A 21,371-nucleotide genomic window follows, 5' to 3' on the forward strand; every position below is an offset into this window, starting at 1 on the left:
TTATTTTGCCGCAAATATTGCAATTCACGAATTATAGCCGGTGATTTTCCAAGACGCACCCACTTGAAATGAATTTCCAGGATGACACTAGCTTCGATATATTATTTCCCAGAATGTGGGACGAAATACACCGGCGTTCCAGTTACTTTTGTGCTACAAAGCATAAAAGAGCGTTTTGTTTAAAAAGTAGGCGGGAAAACAGTGCATTTTTTACTTAGAGTCTGATGGCGCATATCATCGAAACTGATGTCATCCTGAAAATTCATTCCAATTGGATACGCCCTTGCAAACTCACCGGCTAAAATTCGTATACTGCAATATGTGCGTAAAGTAACTAATTAAGAAGTTTATTAGACAATTTTGGTTATTAGTTGTGTATGTGTTTCGCTTCCTCGTGCGAGTAATGTCCGCCTCTCTGAATATTGTAGTTTGCTATGCAACATGGCGATTTTTAAAGATTCCACAAAGCTTAAAGACGACCACCCCGTATGTGCGTGCCGAAGCGGAAAAAGAGGAAGAAAAAAAGAAGAACACGGTTGTTATTCTTTCATTTTATCAGAAGTTCATCAACCACATCAACACCTGATGACACTTTCCCATTTCCTCTCATTTCTTTAGAGGAGGCACACGGCCGGCGGCTGCCGTTCCAGCTGTCTGTCAAGAATTTACTTGTCCTCCAGCTACAGCCGCAGATACGTAATTTGCCAGAGCAAGGGAAACGAGGAATATATATATATATATATATATATATATATACACACAGGTTCTGCCTCAGGCCAACGCTAACAACAGACGCGGTGCTGCTGTCCACAATCGGCAATTTCGTGCACGGTCCGCGGGGAGACGGCGACCCCTCGTCACACGATCATACCCCCTATCCCGCTTGCGCTGTCACGAATCGCAGCGCAGGCCGGCTTGTGCCTTGCATCGTGCCCGGGAAACTATACGCACTACGCGAAACCTGCAGAGCACCGTATACAGCATCTGTATATACGGTCGCCTTCACCTCGTATTTGTTTCCCCCTTGGTGCTTGGCACAGCACGGCAGGGGCAGAAAGCAGTAATTTCTCGTTATCAACGGGAACATTGTTCCCGGATTACACCAATCGAGAGGCTATAGGACGGCCAAAAATGCGTTTTTATCCAAATACGCGCGCCACGATAACGCCCTCGTGGGCCTCCACAATCATCCGCCAAGAGAGCCCGAGGTCAGAAAAAATGAAAAAAAAAAAAAAAAACCTGCGTCGCGCGTATGTCCTCCAGTGCACGCGAGCGGACTCTACAGCCTCGAAAACACGGTTTAAGGAAGGTTCACGAAGATTGGACTCGTGAGTCTATTAAAAAAAAAAAAGAAAGAAGAAGAACGAAAAGCATGGGTATGTTTCCTCGTAATAATATCCTGCACGACTTTCGGTCAGGTCGTAATCAAGCTTCTTTTGACTGACTTTCGGTCAAGTAGTGCAATTCAAGGTGCAGAACAACAGTTACAAATTCGACGTTGTTCTAACGCATTCATAGATATGCAGGATGTCCCAACCATCATGCACCAAGATTAAAACATATGCAAAAGCCACGTAGCTCGACAAAACCAAGGTAATGCCGTTTGCCATCTCTTGGAGATATTCAGATTATTTTTTGCATTCCGCCTAATTACGTAATTAGTCTTAATTAATCAACTTCTCAAATATTATATTTAGATGACAAGTGTCAATGAGATTGTAGAGCAGCATGAGAAACTCCCGATAGAGCTTTCTGTTGCTCGATACGCGCTACATAAATGTGTTTTTCCGAGCGCGAAAGAAGCCCGCGAATAACCGCAATATTGCCGCGTGACTGGCCGCTCGAGGCACTTGGCGTGTATTCGCGGGCTTCTTTCACGCTCGGAAAAACACTCTTATGTAGCGCGTATCGAGCAACAGAAAGCAAGAGAACTTCCAGCACATTTACTACAGCTTCAACTCGGAATGCATTGCATTGTGATCGCACATATCCCACTGTACTGCTCGTTGTACTGTACTGCGTGCTACTCGCGCGGTGCAGCAGTGGCGCAAGAAGCGTGACCCGACGTGTGAACAACAAAATTGAGAAGAATGACACACGACATAGCCACAATCTTTCGCGTCTGCCTTCTTTTCATATGCCACTGCAAGAGAGCACGATGAAAAGTTAAGACGATGATCGTGACCATCTAAAATTTTTTTTTATAAATAAAGTTTACATAATGCAGAGACGCGTACGAGGTCAGGAGCAAGTACTGGACGAAAAACAGACACAGCGTCAGCGAAGTCGACAGCATCGTCGGCATCCCAAAACGTGCTCAGAAACGCACCGATCAAAGGACCACGGCGTGAAAACAGGCCAAATGTAGTCACAGAAAGCGCCTCTTAACGGGCGTTGGATGCGGCTTTACGTGCTGAATCATCACGAACGAAATCAAACCAATTAACATATACAGAAAACCAGGGAGAGAGACGCGTTTTCTGTTGCCGTGACACCGGCGGAGTCATGTCGTTTCCAAATGAACACGAAAATGGGGTCACAGACCGCTCGCACAGAGACTGTCGGAAGCGCAAGCGATCCGGAAGCGGCCCGCAGCGCCTTCGCGAAAGGCAGCCTGCCGTCTTTCGGGCGCGCTTTGGCGGACGGGCACAATGGGCGGCGCGGCGCTGAAAACCGACAGCCACCAAAGACACCGGACGCGTCATCGGGCCGCCTCGCTGCAGCGGCGCAGTGATCGTATAATAGACTGGCCAGACTGGCACTATTTCCGACAGGCCTGGGACACAGAAACGCGAGCAGGCAGCAGCCCTTATCCGCGAAGACATCTCGGTATAGGCCTGCGCTAAAGCGTTAGCGTCCGCAACGTTAGCACCGACAAAAGAGCGCAGATGGTGTGGGAATGCGAGCGACAACGCTGCGCGAAGCGCGTACAACGCCAAGAAAGTGTACGAATACGAAAAGCGCGAAGGGGAAACGCCGAAGGCGCCAGGAGACGCGCGCGTCACGTGAAAGGGGGAGGGGGGTGGAATACTTCATGAGGACAAGAGCATTGCACGTGTCAGCATCGCAGGCACATCAGGGAATTGCGGAAACACGAGCAGTTATCAAAGAAACAGGTCCTTGACTACAGGGGACGCCATCATTCATTCATTGAAGACAAACGCAAGATAACTAAGTCTGAAACAATATGCCTCTTCTTTTGCGTATTTCGAACATCCACTGCGTAAACAAAGTGCCTGGCACACTGAAAAGACGTGACATTTATGACATCCTGGGCAGACCTATATATCGGTAGCTTCGGCTTTAAAGCTACTCAATTTTTAGTGATCACCACTTCTTGTGTTTTATTTTTCGCGTGTAATATAAAGGAGGCTGAGAAAAGCAACAACAACAAATATCTCCACGGAGTGCAGCGTCCGAAAACCCAGCATTTGCAGTAAAGAAAATATACGAACACGGACTCTGTGCATCCACAGTTAGGGCACCGACAACGCGTTCATCAGCAGCGTGCCTCGCAAAGACGCTAAAGCGCTCCAAGCACGGGTGCATTAGCTATGTTAAATTTAAAAAAAAAAATGAAAGAAATCACCAGCTTTAGTTGTAAATAAATACAATAAACAGCGAAAAATCGACGATGCATGGAGAGATCATAACGTATTGAGCTCCGACCAACAACAGGCGTGAGCGCGCGCGCACGCACGAAAGCGGAACAAGAAAGCCCATAAACTAACAACAGAGCACAAACTCCAGCGTTATGCATGCTGCGAGCCCGAAACGTAATCAGCCTCTCAGTCATGCTCAGTTCTGACGCCGTCAGCTACGGGACGTGTTTCTAGATAAGCGCAGCCAAACCGCAAGTATACTGCACGGCCAACGCGGGGAGGAGAAACTCATCTGGGCAGTGCGAGCAACAGCGTCTGTCATTCCGGGCGCGAGCAGCGTGAAGCAGCCGAGCGACGGACAGGCGAGGCAAACAGGTTTGGTGCCTCCATTCAGGCCGCGGGTGGAAGCGGCGCACTTGGCACTATCGCTTGTCCGGCCCGAACGCGAGTAGCCGGCGCGGCGGTGGACCTGCCTGCCCTGTCACCGACACACTGCCCCACCGTTACAAGTCGTGTCATACAGCAACTCTGCAGCAAGTTCAGCTTTAACTGCGGACGCGTGCAGCAATCGACACTTCAGCACATACGCTCTGCCACGTCGCATGCAGACACCATGCTACCGAATACTGAGAAATGTCGGCCAAAAAGAGTGATCAGCGCTTTGTAAGCACGTAACGGCGTAAACCGCCAGTCAACGGTCGTATGCCGAAGAACGAAGTTGCCTCTATATATGGGCACCTACAGTCTCCACTTGTCGCTCCCGTTATAACGAAGTCAACGAGAGAGAGATAGAAGGCGAGAAAAATTCCAAGTAAACGGCGCCTTGATAAAACCTGGCTAACTACAATAACGTTCACGGTATTATTGAGAGTGCGGGAGAGGCAAGAACCTGAAGCCAAGTTAAGGCAAACTTAGTCATCAAGAACAAGAGAACAGCCGCACACGTTGTTGACACACGCCGTCGACGCCTCTCGGCACAAAGCCAACTTTCTCGGCGCAGCGGTATTATCGCTTTCGGATGCTTTGGGCACTGTATAAGGTCCCGCTCGTCGATGTCGACGGCCAACGTAACATCTTTTCAGCCAGTGCAAGGGCCCACGTAGAATGCCACTGCTTCGCTCGCATTTCGATTTATGCTGAGTGCCTTCCGCACATACATAGGGTGCTACAGCTAACGTCAGACAAGCTGTTCAACAGAAAAAGAGATGAAAAACAAAAGAGAGAGAATACGGTGCAAGACCGATTTTAAGACCTACGGTATTCGATCGTCAAATATCTGACGACCGAGCACCGTAGGTCTTACAATCGTATCTTGCACGGTGATTTTCTAAAATTTTTTTTTTCGTCGAACAGCTCGGCTAACGTTAGCTGGGACACACGGTTTATCGGGTAAGGCTCCACGTTTCATCCCGAAAGCTGCGCACTTTCGTGCTGCCCTCGACAACGCCGTCGGATACACCAGCTGTAGGAAGAACGGCGCAGAGACACACATACGGGGGGCTCACTCAGTCCGAAAACAAATGAAGCGGAGCGCGCCTCGCTGTCTCCAAGAGCGCCGCCGCGTTCGTGTGTACCCGAATGGGTTTTCGGACCTCGTTCTGTTCCCACCGTGTCTCACCGAACAGAACTCACCGCTGCGACGACGACATACGGCGAGCGGTGATCGTTTTCTGACGTCCGTGTCAAACACGCAGCGCGGGACACGTGCGCGGTGTGACCGGCGCCTCGAAGCCAAGAGGTGCGGAACCGCACCGGCGGCGCCCACCGCCCTTGGCGCAGAAACGCGGCACCGCCAGATGCGCGTTTTCCTGAGGCGCCGCCGCCGCCAAGGGCGCGACCGACACGAATGGACAAACAAGGGTGGCTTCGCCAGGTCATCCCCGCGTGACGCGCCGTTTCGCGTCTGCGAGATCGCAAAGACGGAAGACGCACGACCCGGGACGCCCTGGCATGATTCATTCACGCCCGGCGGAAACGTTTTGAGCAGTCGTCAGCCGCAGCTGGCACACCGCAACCCAATCAGCAAGACGCCGCGCGTGTCATTACGGTGCGAGACCAGTGCCGCCAACAGAGTGCACTGCGCGAGTGAGTGCCTAACTGTGCACTCACAGACGACAAACAGACATGCCCGAGATTAAGCGTCTTCACTTTTCTAATTCTGGAGCGGTATATGGCGTTAACGTCGCAAGCCCTGCACCCAACAATCTGCGCACGCTACTTCCTTTCTAACACGAAGCCTAATTGAAAGGATGACCATGACGCGAACGAGAAAGACGAAGAAAACATTAAGCAGCTGGCAGCACAGGCCGTTTCCGATGGCGCTAGTAACCAATGTGAAATCAACTACAAATGACGCACGTACGGGTTCGCACGTGTTGATACGGGCATGTAGAGCAAATATCTCAGAATGTTCCGCTTGCCAAAGATTTATTCTCACTAATTGTTCATCCAGTGGTTGCACTGACCGTGAAGTTATTGTCTCTATACTATTATGCCGAGGAAAGGGTGCCGTGTAAAAAAAGAAAGGGAGGGGGGGGGGTGCAGAACATGCGCGAGGCTTGGGAGCGTGCTAGTTGGTACAGCGCATAATCACTCGACTAAAAAGACAGACACGGATATGGGCGCACACATTTCGCACATACGGGCTCTGGCACATGCACCTGCCCGTCGAGTTCGGCAAGATGAACATTGTAAAAGCGTTTGCGCAAAGCAGGTCTTGACCGTGCGGAAGTAAAGCACCGAAATCTTATTCAAATTCGATCAGGCCCTTATTCCTCCCTTTAAGAGAAAGCTCCCCTTGTGGCAGATATGTCAGGCATTTCAGAGTGGAAGCTCAGCTCGTAGTGACGAAGGCGTACCGACTTCAGCATTTGTTGATGGTTGTTGGCTTTACGTGATGGCGACTTCAGTCGTGTAACACACAGCCGCTACTCTTCAGTAGCGTGGTGCAGGAGTGCCAAAACAGGCCACAGGGTGCACCGCCACCTACAAATGTCCAATAAACAGCGCACATGGCGCGCTTGTATGCGCTTGCCATCTGGTGCATTTAGTGGCAACTACCAGTGCTGAAAGGCGCCGCACTAGAACTGCTACGGAATAATCACAGGTAACTCCATTATAGGGCACCTTATGTAGGACAGTGCACACATGACGTGCGTCCGCCGCGACTGCTCTTCGATATACACTCAGACGAAGGCGCACACGGCTGCGCATATTCTCTCGTCGCGAGGAGTCGATTTTCACCTATCAACGGTTTATACGCACGGAACTCTGCTTCCGATGAGCATTTACTGATTGCTGCGCAAATCTCCCCCGTTTTATATACTCGAGCCGATGTTATTTTCCTCGTCAGATAATCTCGACAAACACGCGACGTGCCCCCTAGCGCGCGCCGCTAAGAACCGAGGAAAAGAAAACAAGGCGTGCAGTTTCTGTATTCCGTCCCCGTCCACGCGAGTGTCGCAGCGGCGGATTAAATGCGGCGCGACAGACGGCGACTCGCACTACTCGCGGAGATAGTGCCGTCGAGTGCGGCGTCCCACGCCCTGCAGCATGGCCTTCGCGGCGAGCAGTCCTTGGCTCGCGCGCTCGTGCCGTCCAAGTAACGGCTTGTTTCAGCCGGGAGACTTTTCTCGGCTGATATTCATCGATAATCAGGTTCAAAGCACGGTGCAGCGTCAAACCATTTCACAGCACCCCGATCTAGCGGTAAACACGGCGAGTGAGTGAAGCGGCCATGTTTCTCGCTGGCTGCCCGATGGAAAGCACGGCATCGGGCCCGCGTTGAGATGATTCTCGCCTCCCACTGCATGTGCGAGAGTGACGACCACCGCGGCGCATGTCGACGGAAGAAAGGACGGCTGCAAACGCACGGCACTTGCTCCCGCAGGCGGAGCGCGGCATGCCTGCGGCGACCAGCCGAATCCCATTGATCGAGCAACGATGAGATCCGGCGGCGAACGGCCGTCGCTACAGCGGCACCGAGCCGGCGAAGTGGCCGATCAAGTGCTGCGCAATCGAACGCACGCTCCAAGGGAAAGTCTGGGCAAGGCAGCCGATTTGAGTCACGCGCGTTCTGGCACGCCGAGCGGCCGAAACGGAGACCGGCTGGCGTCGTCGTGACTGAGGAGGAGGGCCAGCAGTGCACGCTCAACGAGGTGCGCCGTGTACAAACACTGCCTCCCCAGCAGGCAAGCCGTTCATTACCTGCGGCGCCCACCCCCGCATGGAATGCACCGGAACGGGGTCTCTCGGGCCGCGCCCGAGATGCGCGCGCTTCCGCGTACAAGGCACTTGGTTTGCTTATGTTGGCGCGGCAGAGCATGTGCCACCTCTATGCAGGAATCCATCTGAAAGCGCTGTTTTTTTATGCAGCAGCGAAGTGCTGCTGTCCCCTTTTCCAACCCCCGGCGCTGCGAGGCCGGGGCGCGCACTATGGAATGAATAGTCAGGCTTCGACACACAGGCGAATGAAACTCGCGTCACATTCACGACTTTTCTAAAAAATCTCACCCGCCGTCTTGTTACCATGTGTGCCACTGATTACCGTGAGTATGGTAGGCGTTCAAGCAGCGACCGATCTCTTGCGTGACAGTTTTGTGAATACGGAGCTCTGGGATCGCGTTCACAAAGTAGTTCGAACGCTAAAGCAGTGGCCACGAGCAGGTGGCGGCCAATCGAAGGCAGCATACTTACCTGCGAAAAGCTTTGTGAATTCAGGCACTGATTCGAACCGTATTTCAACGCAAGCAGAACGTTGTATAGCAGGATGTGATTACTCTAACGTGGCTGCGGAGCCTGTGAAAATGGCTGAACCGTTTTAACCGGGTACCAGTCCAAGTAAAACAACACTTACTAACACAATAGCGTTCGCCGTGTAAACCGCAACAGTATACCACCAATAAAATTGGCGATAAGCCCTTATATGAAGGTACGAAACCCAGATGCAGCTCTTTCCTGCATTAAAAAAAAAAACTAACGCTAAGTTAAAATAAATTTCTGGTACGTGAATTTACCGTGCCTTTATCATAAAACAAGGGCTACATCTGCACCTCTTAGAGCCACTGCATCAACTGGTACGACTGTGTAGTGTCGGAAGGCACATCTCTACGGCCAGTTGAGGAGCCGGGTGGCAGCCGCATGCCAGAAGGAGCCACTATTTTCTCACCTTAGAAATCACACGCCGTTCTATACTACGCGACAGAGGCGGCGCAATCGCAGCAGGCGCGCGCAATGCCGGCGATTGTCGAAGGAAAGAAACGCAGACTGCCACTGTGCGCGAGGCGTCATCATATAGGCGAGTAGCCGTCGACAATGGGTCCGCGAAAGCGCGCCAGGCCACAAAGGGGGTCACAGAGAAAGGCCACAAGCCGGCCAGCGGCGCCTAAAAATAAGGTGGCAAAGAGGAGGAGGAGGAGGGGGGGGGGGGAGTGCGCAGAAGGCGAGCCGCCACGCAGCAGCTTCTCTCCGAGGCGCGGGATCATTCAGATCGCCGGCTTGCTCCAGGAAACAGGCCGCAGAGGAGCCTTCCACATAGTCGGCGGCGGAAGCGGAAAACCGCATACGCCGGGATTACGCCTTACGAATGCCGATCGGGCGTGTTTCTCAACGAGTGGTTGGGCGCACGACGGCGACCCTAGAACGTGCACTATGAGAAAGTCAAAGGAGGAGACGCATGGAGCTCTTCGCCAAAGCGTCCGCGAAAGCGCGCGCGCGTGTGTGTGTGCGTGTGTGTGACGCACTTGATCAGCTGAATTTGAAGCACTCCATACGTCTGAACTATCGGCACACAAGCAGGCGTACACTGTAGGCCAAATAATGCCAGCCGTCGTTAAGTGTGCCTTCTCATGGTCTCTATAGAAGTTGGCAATGGTTATTAGCATTCCACGTTTGTTATCGTAGCGTGATGCGCGACAGCACGTTACCATCATAGCATGATCCGGGGCAGCAACAGATGCTATATAGTGAACCCCGCGCGGACGCGCGTCATGCCGTATTAAGATGCTCGAAGCGCAAGCACGTGCGTTATCAGCGCGAATGTTTACGCCGCGCAAACTGCAAGTTAAGGAAAGCGAAAAGGGGCGGTGAGGTGGCCTCCGCAACACGGGGACAGCTATATAGACAGCACGGCCGACAAAATAGAAAAAGAGAAACCGACGAGATGGGACTCCACAAGATCCCGTCTCAATAGCAAACTATAGGCCGATTGTGAAAACGGTAGCCGTGCACACGGGGGGCGCACCGAAAATCAAGGCCTTGCGGGGGGTGGCTTGTCGAGCGGATACTATGCACAGCTGACTCGCTGTCGCCGTCAGGAGCACCGCGCAAGATACGGCGAGCGCCAAATCAGGATGTTAATCAGTCAGGGGAGCACAGCCGGTGCAATGCTCAAGACGTCAATACTCGATGAGTTATGTAAAGCGTGAAAATGCGTACGAAGCGCTCGACGGCTCCACAGCTCTTGGAAATTCCGCGTTGCCTGTGAACGGAATCGGGGCAATATAGGGGGCTCACGTTTCTGAAAGGTGCAAGGGAGGGCAATCGCACGCATGCAACTCGTGAAGTGAGCTGTCACTTGTGCCACCTGTTATCCGCTCCTTGTTGTCATGTGCCGCCTAGCGTCCGCTATTCAAGGTCGTTATCATAATTAAATTGGTCATTGTTATGATAAGATTGCGCCAAAAACGCCGATCTGCTCGCAAAGTGTTCTTGCTGCTGATTTCGTTTGTCAGTCGGAGGATAGATCGTTTATTTACAGAAAAGGCAGAGTCAGCTTTTAACGGCCTCGTTGCTAAATTGCATTTCATTCAACTTTGAATGGCGTAATTTTATAATTAGACCCATGAAAATCTGATGTTGTCAAGGGTGTCAAGTTGGTAACTCCACCATCGATATGGTGTTTCTCCCTGCAAAGCATGCATCTCGAGGGGTGCGAGTCATATAGACACAAAATTTGATCTCACATGAATTAGAAAAAAAAGATTATTGGCCTTATTTTTGTTATACTTCATGACGGGGTTTAGTATGAAGATCGCTTCGCCAAGCAAGAAATATTTGAGAGAAAAACATTTGTTGGAAGCCGTAAGAAATGTGCACATGATAGTTTATTTATTTCTATGCGACGTAACAATCAGAAGTGATAAGTGTTTGCGGGATGATTTACATTTGCTATTTATGGTATAACAGCGATAACTAACACCAGTTAATGTTTAAAAAATATATAATGTACTAAAACGGTGAACGCTGCCACATATGTACCCTTAATTGTTCGAAGGCAGTTTTGGCAAGGCCTTGTCATATGAAACGTTTTATTGCGCTCTCTTGCTGCTTCACAAAAAAAGAAGAAAAAAAAACGCGGCCCTAGCCGAAGAATGTATCTGTGTTCAAGTTTTAGAATAGGTACGCGACGCTACGGGAACCTGTCAGCGATGAGCGAATATTTCGACCACGTTCGGCGGAACTGAACGCAGCCAACAAGCTCGCCGGAAAACGAGCCCCCTGCTGTATACGTGCAGGGACGGCATTTCAAGCGTTCCGAATTCAACGGGCAGTGAATGTGCGTCGCTTTCGCTGGCACAATTTTGCTCTCCCTTCCTTTCGGGCCACCTCAGCAGAGTTTGCCGTTGCACTCTATGCGTTCTCCGTGGCCCGTGGCAGACACTGCCTCAACCTGTTTTTTATAGAGTGAGCTACATTTTTTGTTCTTCGCTCCTTGCGCACCACGACCAGGGACGACAATAGCGCGGCGATCCATTTCGCGGCCTGAAAGAGGGTCTGCTAGGGTCATAGGTCGCCGCTGTCCGAGGCGGCTGCCTAGCAGGCTGTTCCTTTGTGCCAGTGGAGAAGCGGCCGCTGATACACTTTGGGTGACGCGGCCAACACGAGAGAAATACGCGGCTCCTCCACGCGATACAAAAACCTGGCTTGCTCAGGACGACGCCAGACAGGAGCACGCGCGTAGAGGAAAGCTTGACGAACGGAGTTGAGACGGTGGTATAGCACAGAGAAAGCAATTTTACGGAACCGCCCAATGCAGTAGAGCGTCAAACGCCGGAGCGTTGGCCGTTCTGGCACAAACGACGCTAAAAGACAACGACCGCACTTGAAAAAGGCAAGCACGAGCGCCGCGGCCGTTGTTGCCGTCCCATTTTCGGCTATGCTGAACAGAAGCGTCATCGACATCATTATGAGCGCGGTGGTGCTAATACTATATGCTGTCGGCGGTGCCACGAAATTACACCGCACGCGCCTTTTTTCTATACGAGTAGCTCCACTGCTCCAGATCGTTCTTCTTTTTTTTCTCCGTTAGTGAATGGCGCGATCGAACCGGTTGCCTGAACTGGACGAATAAAACTAAATAATGACAAGAATGTAAGATATAAGCGTACAACAGTCGTACTGCTGACTGCTGTAGGCCACAAAAGACAAAAGTGCAAACAGACTTCAAATGTGGAAGCTGGACGTGGCACGAACATCACGCCGATCTTGTAAAACTTGAAATCTGGGATGTTTTATAAAGCGCTACAAGCGTCGTTAACTTGTCGTCAAAAATTTAGAGTAGTCTTTGCACAATCTGATAACGAAATTTCCTACAGAGTACACTTACATGAAATATGATTACGCCGCGCTGTTAACAGTGATTGAAGAAAAAGGGTTGTCACACATACCAAAATAATTCGTCCGTTTAATTAATGTGTCAGACAACTCGCCTGACAGCAAGAGCACGTAGGCGCACGTAACAAGCTATAACTTACTTTTGTCAAGTTACTAGAAAAAAAGAAAATCTTTTGTTCAAGCAATTTTGACCTTTTCTGAGCAATGTCGCTTGTTTCCACTAGGGGCAGAAGCCGAAGAGAGTCGGCTATGGTGAACCCGCACTAATGCCCACCCAGTCACTGCGCGATGCGCATGGGAAAGTGTGCGCACGTTTCCGTCAATGTGTATTTATACCCCTACGCAAGTGATACCTCTTACAAGCAGAACATCCAACAAAGTCACATACACGCCATTATCTTTCATTGCGCATACATGTTGAACGTAAGTTAGTCTTAAATTTATAAATTCGTTAAAAGAAAGTAATCCTCCTCTATAGCCGCAACAGTAAAGCGAGGGCTATCTCCAGCTGTATTATGTTGCAAATACGTTCAAAAGCCCGCGTGTGCGAAAGAGCAAGGCTATCTATAGAAAACACGAACGCGGTTCGAAATGCAGACCACGAGGAGCGCGCGATCCGCAGATAAGCTGCCGCAACGCCCTCCGGTCGAAAGGTACACACACACACACTCGCTCCCATTGTGTGCAGGTGCAGACGCCAACGCACAGCGCGCTCACTTTCAGCTCACGATTCATTCAACGCTTGGTCGGCGCGGACATCGCGTATGCAGCTCCACGTGTCGGTCGAGATGCGCGCGAGGTGCCGCAGTGCCGAGCGAGCACAGCGCGGAGGAGGACAGTGGAACAGGAAGCCCTATTCTGGTCAAATGCGGCACCATGTACCCGCGCTTGCTCCACGAGGCCCTGCTGTGGGAACTTGCTTCGCATAATGAGTTAGCCCGCAGCGATACGCGCACCCCGAGAATACGACAGCGTGACCGCGCGGACGTAGAATCTTTAGAAACACGAAGTGTAGCTTTCCCGCAAGAAAAGAAAAATTCAGCGCCCTTCCACTCTGTGAAGAAGGATGACCAGCGTACGTGGGCCCCTTAATGGCCAACTGCACCTCCGCCGCGGGTCAGCCCGGCATTGCACTATCTTCGGTATCGGCCCACGTATGGGGAGTGCTTAACGCCTGCTTCACCTCTGCCGCGGGTCGGGCCGGTATTGCCCGATCTTCGGGATCGGCCCCCGGATGGGGAGCTTTGTGTCTACACAGGGGCACGATCCTAGGGGAACTGGCCCTTAACAGCTTTGCTGTAAAAAAAAAAAAAAAAAAAAAAAAAAAAAACGGAAACCAAGCCACCGTATTCACCAGCATCGGTGTATTATGACCGCATCCGCAACGCGCAGTTATACGCGCAATGTGCCACAGCACCCATCCCCGACAATACATATAAATAGCGCGGGAAGAGGGATTAGGGGGCGAACCAGAAACATTAGATAGCGAACGCACCTCAAAGCGGCAGCAATTCGCCAGACAATACCGGCATGAGTGACTAATGTGCGCGTTTTTTTCGATGTGCGCAGAATCGGCCAAAATGGTGGCCCTGAGACGGGCCGCGGAGAGCCGTGATTCCGGCGGCTGCGGGCTGAAGTCAGCATGGAGACTCGGTGGCCGCACGGCAACGGCTTCGTCCACTTGCTGCTGCTGCTGCTGGTGGTGGCGGCGCCCAGGGGCCGGTCGCAACTGGCAGAGCTCCCGGCGCTCGGCTGCAGCTATGACCATGGCCAGCAGGCGCTCCTGTGTTCAAACACCACCCTGGACAAGGTGCTCACGTCGCTGCGAATCTTCGGCACTTTCCTGAACCAGACGCTGCAGCCGCGCAGCCTGGCCATAAGGGACAGCCAGCTGCCGCAGCTGCCCTTCTTCCTCGGACAGTTCAACCGCTCGTTGCACACGCTGCGCCTCGTGCGATGCCACACGCAGCACGTCTTCCCGGACGCGTTTGCCGGCCTCGAGCAGCGGCTCACCACGCTCGACCTGTCCGAGAATTCGCTGTACTCCGTGCCGTACGCGCTTGGCACGCTCCGCAGTCTCGAGGTGCTCAACCTGTCCCGGAACTCTATCGCGGTGCTTCGGCAGGGCCCCGTGTTCTCGCGCTTGAGCGCACTTCGCGTGCTCGACCTCTCGGGGAACCTGCTCGGTGTGGACCCGCAGTTCGTGACGGGCGCCCGAGCGGCGGAAGGGGACCACGCCGAGCTGTCCATGAAGCTGGCCGAAAACCTGACGGCGCAGGACTTCGACGTGGCGCCGCTGGCCGGCAGCCTGGAGCGGCTGCTGCTCGGCGCGAATCGACTGGCCACAGTGCCCGAGCAGCTGCACCGAGGACTGTTCGCGCGGCTCCGGGAGCTCGATTTGAGCGACAACGCGCTCACTACGCTGCCAAACTTCGGCGCCGCGCTTCTGCCAAACCTGACCGACTTCAGCGCGCGCAACAACCAACTCGAAGCGGTGCCTTTCTACAGCATCCCGCCGGCAGAAAGCAACGTGGACCTGTCAGGTAGGAGCTACTGCAGACTGCCACGTTTCACCAATTGCAGACATCACTGCATGTTCAAATTACCCAGGAGTGTTACTTCTCCCGCGCACACTTGCCCAGGAAAGATCTCGGAATTTGGAAACTGCGAGTAAGCTCAAACATTTAATGATTAGGCGTGCAGCGTGATATAACCAGTTAGCGGAGCATGTTGAGACTGAGTGTGCGGCTTTGACTATTTGACTCATAATGTTTATAGATGCTTGCGGAGCGAACTACTGTGTGTGACTTATTTCACAATTTAAGCATTCGAAAACGTCGATGGGAAGGTGTCTACCATTCAGCTCAGCCCTTTACAGCGACGTCGAATTTCAAATGCTTCACTTTTTTCTCTCATTAGCGCACGGTATAATCGCCTCTAGGTTTTTTCCCTGTTTCGTAAGAACCAAAAGGGAAACAATTCTACCACAGCTATAGCGCTCAGGCAAAGTGGAGGGCGTTAAGCAACATGAGCTATATTACGTCATATGGCGTCAACGATTAGCTACAAAATTATGAACGCATTCGTTCAAAACCCGAAGTGCAGAAAGGGAGCAAAATATCGCCAAAAAAGCAGGCAAGTGAAGGGTCATTTTAGATAAGCAATGATATGCTGCCGTGGAAGATCACAGGGGCAACGCGGGACAAAAAAACAAAAAAAAAAAAAAAAAAAAAAAAAAACGACAGAAATATGCTAATTAACGCTACTTTTTACTGCAACCTAGTAACAGAAAAAAAAGAGAGAAAAGAAAGTGTTCTCTGGTGTCTCAACAACGAGCATAAAAAATCATACATACCTACGTAATCTGCAAGTTCTTGAGACACGAAGTCGCAAGTCAGACACCGTGCGGTAAAGGCGACTATGTGCTGCACATTGTTTTCAACCTTTGCACAAAGAACGCACTTAATCAGCTATGCGGGCATTGATTCACACACACAATTCTTGTGCGCCAAGTGCCCCCACGACAGGCGCCATGGGAGCAGGTCTTGTGCCTTCGTCAACCAGACATATATCCAGTTCTCTACGCCGCTTTGTCGTGTTGACTCCGCCAGTGGTAAGAATTCAGTAAAAACAGACATACGAGGACACCTTGTAATAAAGCATAGAATTAACCCCCTGAATCCACACGGAGTTATGCATGTGGCGCTAACCGCAGAGCGTGGTGCTTTGCCCCGCCTTCCCCAACAACAATTATGAATGCAAGTATGTAACGTTTTGTATCTTAAAATTATGTCAAATTGAGAGCTTGGTGCAAACATAGAAGTTCAGTCGAAATTTATTGTCACGTCATAAAGATACATAAGTGCTTTAGCATATAAGTGTTACAGGAGGAGGTCCCAAAGTGAAAACTGTCAGGGGGCAAAATTGGTTGATTACATGTAGGGCAGGTGAGTCTTAAGCAGTTGGCATACAAGTGATACGAAAAAAAATACGAAAAAAAGCAAAAACAAACGGTACATTAAGCACAGACTTAAATATGTAAAAAATATACAAATATGCATCGAGTAAAGGCACGCATATACACGTGCGCACATTGCGAAACATTGTGATGATTTGAATTCGTCGGCCAACGATTTCTTCGCATTCTCTTTAATCTCTCTAGCCTGCTACTCCTCACTGAGGAAGTGGGAAATACAGGGAAAGGTAGGTGGCGAGTGATTATATTATGTTACAATGAGATACTATATACACGTTGTCCAATATGCGGATACGCACTGTAGACGCAATACACGCAAGAGTAATCTTGTCCACACAAAAAGTAATCTTGTCACAAAAAGTTATTGCGCAAACACATTTCGCACGGACTGCACGTCTCACAGGTTCTAGAGGCGATCGTCTCACTTGGAAAGTTCAAAAGTGATTTCATGGCCCGTTGGACACAGTCAACACTCCTCCACGCACCCGAAAGCTTTTCTTCCGAAAAGGGGCGGGAGTCCAAGCAGTCCACAGTAGATTTGAGTGTTTTTCGTTCGGCCGCATATTGAGGGCACACGCAAAGTACGTGAGCTATTGTCTCGGGAGTGTGACAGACGCTACAGGACACAGACAAGGGAATAGATGTAGAAACAGCACAAAATATAACACGATACTTTTGCGTGATGCCCAAAAGATGAGGCGCTGTCAGCCGTAAATGAGGCAAACAAATGAGTAGTCCGCGCAATGCGAATGTTCCACTAAACAAAACGTGACGTACGGCGTTGCGTCCGAATCATAGACGAGAAAAAAAAAAAAGTCTCGGAGAGGTGCCTGCAAGAGCGCTATTATTAAGAACCTTGGCATCGTTGCGTTTCTCCTTTAAAGCTCGAGGCACGCGGGCGGGAAGCCCATTAGGCAGCGCGATGTGGGCTCGTCGGGCTTTCCATCAGCCCTGGCGGAGACAGCAGAGGTCGGCCGAGAGGAAGACGCCCTGCAGAAAAGCCTCCTTCCCCGACGGGAAATGAACCGGCGGCTGCACAGAAAGCGCGCGTTTAGCTATACGGGAGGCCTCAGCCTTCACCCGCGGGCGAGCTACCTTTCTACCACGGACGCCTCGAGCTCGGAAAGCTTGACAGCCAGGAAGGACCCTTGCCCCGGGCGCGATGAGCCGCACGGCTTCGCAGACAGGCCGGCATCAAAAGCAACTGCCGCTCGGGATATCTGCATGCGCTAACGAATTGCACGCATATCGAAGGGCTGAACGTGACGGGGGCGCTTCAGAGAAGGGGGGCCTCTAGAGGAGCCCACACTGGGGAAGCGCGCAAAAGCATATCCGGCCGGGCGCCATGCGGCGTCCCCAGGATCGTCACAACTCTGCAGGAAAGGTGCCTCCGGCTCTGCTGCCGCTGGCCTGCGCTCCAGTTCGCAGAGATGTAATTACCTGTGGCAGCAGATGACAGCCAGCGAAGTGGCGCTCGAAATTACTCTCGATGGTTACGGCTAAACGGCAAAGATATCAACATCAAGCGAGATGAGAGCTTTCGTATTACCGCACTGCGACATCTTGGAGATGTTCCATTCAGCTGACATACACCGCTCTTCCCTCAACGATTTAATTATGCGCCTATCGTAACCGTCCACGATTAGACTGCGAGATTATTATAGCCACTCGGATGGTAAAATTAAAGCAGACATATACGATGCACTGCGCAGCAAAATCCCAATCCGCTCCGGTTACGCAACAGTGCACGCTCTGGCGCGGGGCAAGAGCGAGCGCTCACAGCGGCGGGTCGCCGTGCTCAAAGGGCGCATCCCGCGCTTTGTTCGCTTTACTGCGAGACAAAAAAAGCAAAAGTGACCCGCTTCGGGCTACCCGACTCTAAGAACATCCAGTCGCAACAAGGGCGGCCGCTGTGCTCTAGCAGACAAGGGCCGCCGCCCAGTGGGGACTTGCCACCGCTGCCACTGCAGCGAGTCGAGCACATCGAACGAAAATTGCCAGCACCCGCACGGAGCGCCCGATATGCCGATTTTCTCCGCAACGCCGGCGAAAGGACGAAAGTATACGTCGGCCGCAGCGGCTAACAACCGCGTCTCCAATTGCTGCACGCAACAGCACGCAGTGCTAGCGGCGGCGACCACTCCTGTCCGAGAGCGAGGAGGGCCGGTGGCGGCGCCCAGGGAAAAGCTGCGCGGGAGCGGCGGCGAGAAGCAGGCCAGGGGCATCGCTGACGCTTCGCACGGGCGAGACGAAAACGCCGCGGCCAAAAACGACAGCCTCCCTCAGGCAAAACGTGTCACGAACACAAAGAACGCGCGCGCGACGGTGGCGGCAGAACGTGAGCGAGTGCTATTACGTCGGCACACATCCGCGCACGGTCGAGCAGCCGCCACCGACCGCTGAAAATGTGGCTCGACCCCCCACACCTCCTCAGTCATCTTCAGGGAGCCAAAAAAGCGCCACCACTGGGAATGGCAAAGCCTTCCCTCCCTCCCCCCCCCCCCCCCAACAAACACACATACAAATTCCTTTTTTTTTTCTAAATTTGCTGTTCGTTCTCTCCTCGACAGCGAGCTAGCAGCACACGCTGCTGAGTCCCTACGAGCCCAAATTCGAAATTGTGCAGCTAACAGTGCGACCGAAGCCATCAACCGCTGGGTCGTTAGAAAGCCAGCGAATGTTTCGAAGAGAAGCCCAGCTGCAAAGAGAAACAAGAATCCGGCATCCGAAGATAGCTGGCGGTCTTGTCTTCACCGCGCAACTGCCCGGGAGAGAAGACAGGATCTGCGTGCGACCACCATGCCCGCGACACAGCACTGCTGTACAAACGTGTCTGACTTGAACAAATAAAGGGGGAGAGGGAGGAAAGAAAGTAGTGTTCCGATTCATTACTGAAACTACAAGAAAAGGCGAAAATATGTTCATTTTTGCAGTTCACTTTAAGGTTAAATATCCGCGCTGTGAAAACAACATTACAATCGAAAAAGGTAGTGCAGAACACTGCGTAATCCAGAGATGGTTGAAAATGATATGTCCTGAAATACAACACATTTGGACCATCGCTTATTCACGGACACAGCTTGTCTCTCTTACACACACACGCACTTAGACGGAGAGTCTTTCCCGACGCTCTGCAAGGTTAAAATTTGAAGTGACCTATTTCCAGCAGTAAAAGTGTTCACTGTTGGTTGTTGATCTACGCAATTATTTGACCCAAGCGTATGATATTCGCGCTTGCGAGCAGGACCACCAATAGCAGCCCGACGGCTTTAACGTCTCGGGACCAACTCCGATTTCCCCATTCAAATACATGTAAAACGCAGAAATGCTTTTGAGACAACCGCAGGACCGATTTGAATGAAGTTTGTTGCATTTGAGAGAGAAAGTTCAATTCTAGTGACTGTAGGGAGCGGAATTTTGATTTAGGGCCTAGAATTTTTTACAATGATTGTAGAAAATCAGTGTGGAAACAGATTTCGCAACTTTGTAAACTGCAGTCGTCAGAGCGTCGAAGGCGGACAAATTTGATACATGAATATATAGCTTACGGGAATTTGTTAAAATGTTTGCAAGGGTTTTGCAATATTCTTAATCACAAGTAAGTGGTTTATTTCAAAGCAGCGTAAAATACATAAATTTTGTCCGCTTTAGATGCACGATTAGGTACCGTTTACTTGTGAAAAAAAATGCAGCTGGACAGGTCATGTATTACCGTAGGTTAGATAACCGGTGGATCATTAAGGTTACAGAATGGGTGCCAAGAGATGAGAATGGAATGGAATGGAAAACTTTATTGGTTCTTTAAGATATTAGCGAGTTGAGGACGAAGTCTTCATTCTTGAAAACTTTGGGTCCTCTTCAGCCTTGGGTGGGCCCCAAGTCCAGGGCACCACTTAGTCGGGCCACCTCGCTTGCGTATGCTATGAGGGCCCTTTGGACCCCTAGTTCGCAGCTGGTGAGCCGGCTCTCCCATTGCTCCGCACTTGGTGTTGTGTGTTTATGGAATGTCTTGTTTCTCTCGCATTCCCATGTGATGTGATATAGTGTTGGCCTTGCTCCGCACCACGGGCATACGGCGCAATATTGTGTGGGGAACATCCTGCTTAGTATGTAAAGATTTGGAAAGGAACCCGTCTGCAGTCTACGCCATCCTGCGGCTTCCTCCTTCGTCAACGCTTTGTGTGGTGGGGGGTATTGGAATCTTCGCCCCCTATATAGGTTTAGTAGCTCTGAATAACTGTCCCCGCAAGTAATCTGAGGCTCTCCCGGGGGGACTGAGGTGCCCGCTCGGATGGTGAAGCATCGAGCTAAGCTGTCCGCCCATTCATTGCCCTGAATCCCTGCGTGGCTTGGTATCCAGATTATGTTGTGTGTAGGTTGTCTTTCATAGAGCGGTGCTCTACTAAGGATCTTGAGTGCCGTGCTGCTTATTCTACCCCTGATATAGTTTCGGCACGCCTCTTGTGAGTCTGTTAGGATGTTGAGGGATTTTCCTATCCTGTATCCTTCCTCTGCTGCCAGTGCAACAGCTATTTCCTCTGCTTCGGTTATGTCTGATACCGCTGCCGTGAGACTCGTAATTAGTTTGCTTTGATTATTAGCTACTACCGCTACTGCGTGTTTCCTGTGTCCTTTTGGATAGAGGGAAGCATCTGTGTAGACTGTGTTGTCTCTCTGCCCCATCGTTCTTTCGTAGAATTCTGCTCTAGCCTGTCGCCTGCTGGTATGGAGATTGGGGTCCATATCGCGGGGGACAGGTTGTATACGCAGTTTCTTCCTTAGCAGGTCCGGTATTATTGCCCTACTACTTTGCGGTTTTTCTATTTCCCAACCCAACTTTGTCAGGAGCGCCCTTCCTGTTGTTGTGTTACTGAGAGAAGAGAAGCGCAGTCGAGGATGGTAGATGACTAGGTGAGGCGATGAAATCAGGAAATTTGCGGGCGCTAGTTGGAATCGGTTGGCGCAGGACAGGGGTAATTGGATATCGCAGGGAGAGGCCTTCGTCCTGCAGTGGACGTAAGATAGGATGATGATGATGATGATGATGATGATGACGACGACGACATAATTGTGATACCGTTTTTCATTGCCGAGTTGCGGGCTTGTAAAGTCAATCATTAATATTTTGAAACATTTGCTATATTCAATGACTTTCCAAAAAAAATCGCGGCATAATTAAA

General features: G+C 51.2%; 2 protein-coding genes across 4 annotated transcripts in view; one reads left to right on the forward strand and one right to left on the reverse strand.

Moving 5' to 3' along the window:
• Rab3GAP1 (RAB3 GTPase activating protein subunit 1) overlaps positions 1-21,371 on the reverse strand; it is a 330,004-nt gene that overhangs the window by 102,893 nt on the left and 205,740 nt on the right. The gene's annotated exons all lie outside the window — the stretch shown is intronic.
• LOC126543759 (uncharacterized) overlaps positions 1-21,371 on the forward strand; it is a 59,064-nt gene that overhangs the window by 29,715 nt on the left and 7,978 nt on the right. Inside the window, exon 2 of the mRNA XM_050190863.3 lies at positions 13,785-14,758. Within this exon, the coding sequence (XP_050046820.1) occupies positions 13,858-14,758 (901 nt within the window). The 5' untranslated portion in view covers positions 13,785-13,857. The remainder of the gene's footprint in view (positions 1-13,784; positions 14,759-21,371) is intronic.

This window comes from Dermacentor andersoni, chromosome 1 (assembly GCF_023375885.2).
Source record: "Dermacentor andersoni chromosome 1, qqDerAnde1_hic_scaffold, whole genome shotgun sequence".
NCBI classification, from domain to species: Eukaryota; Metazoa; Arthropoda; class Arachnida; order Ixodida; family Ixodidae; genus Dermacentor; species Dermacentor andersoni.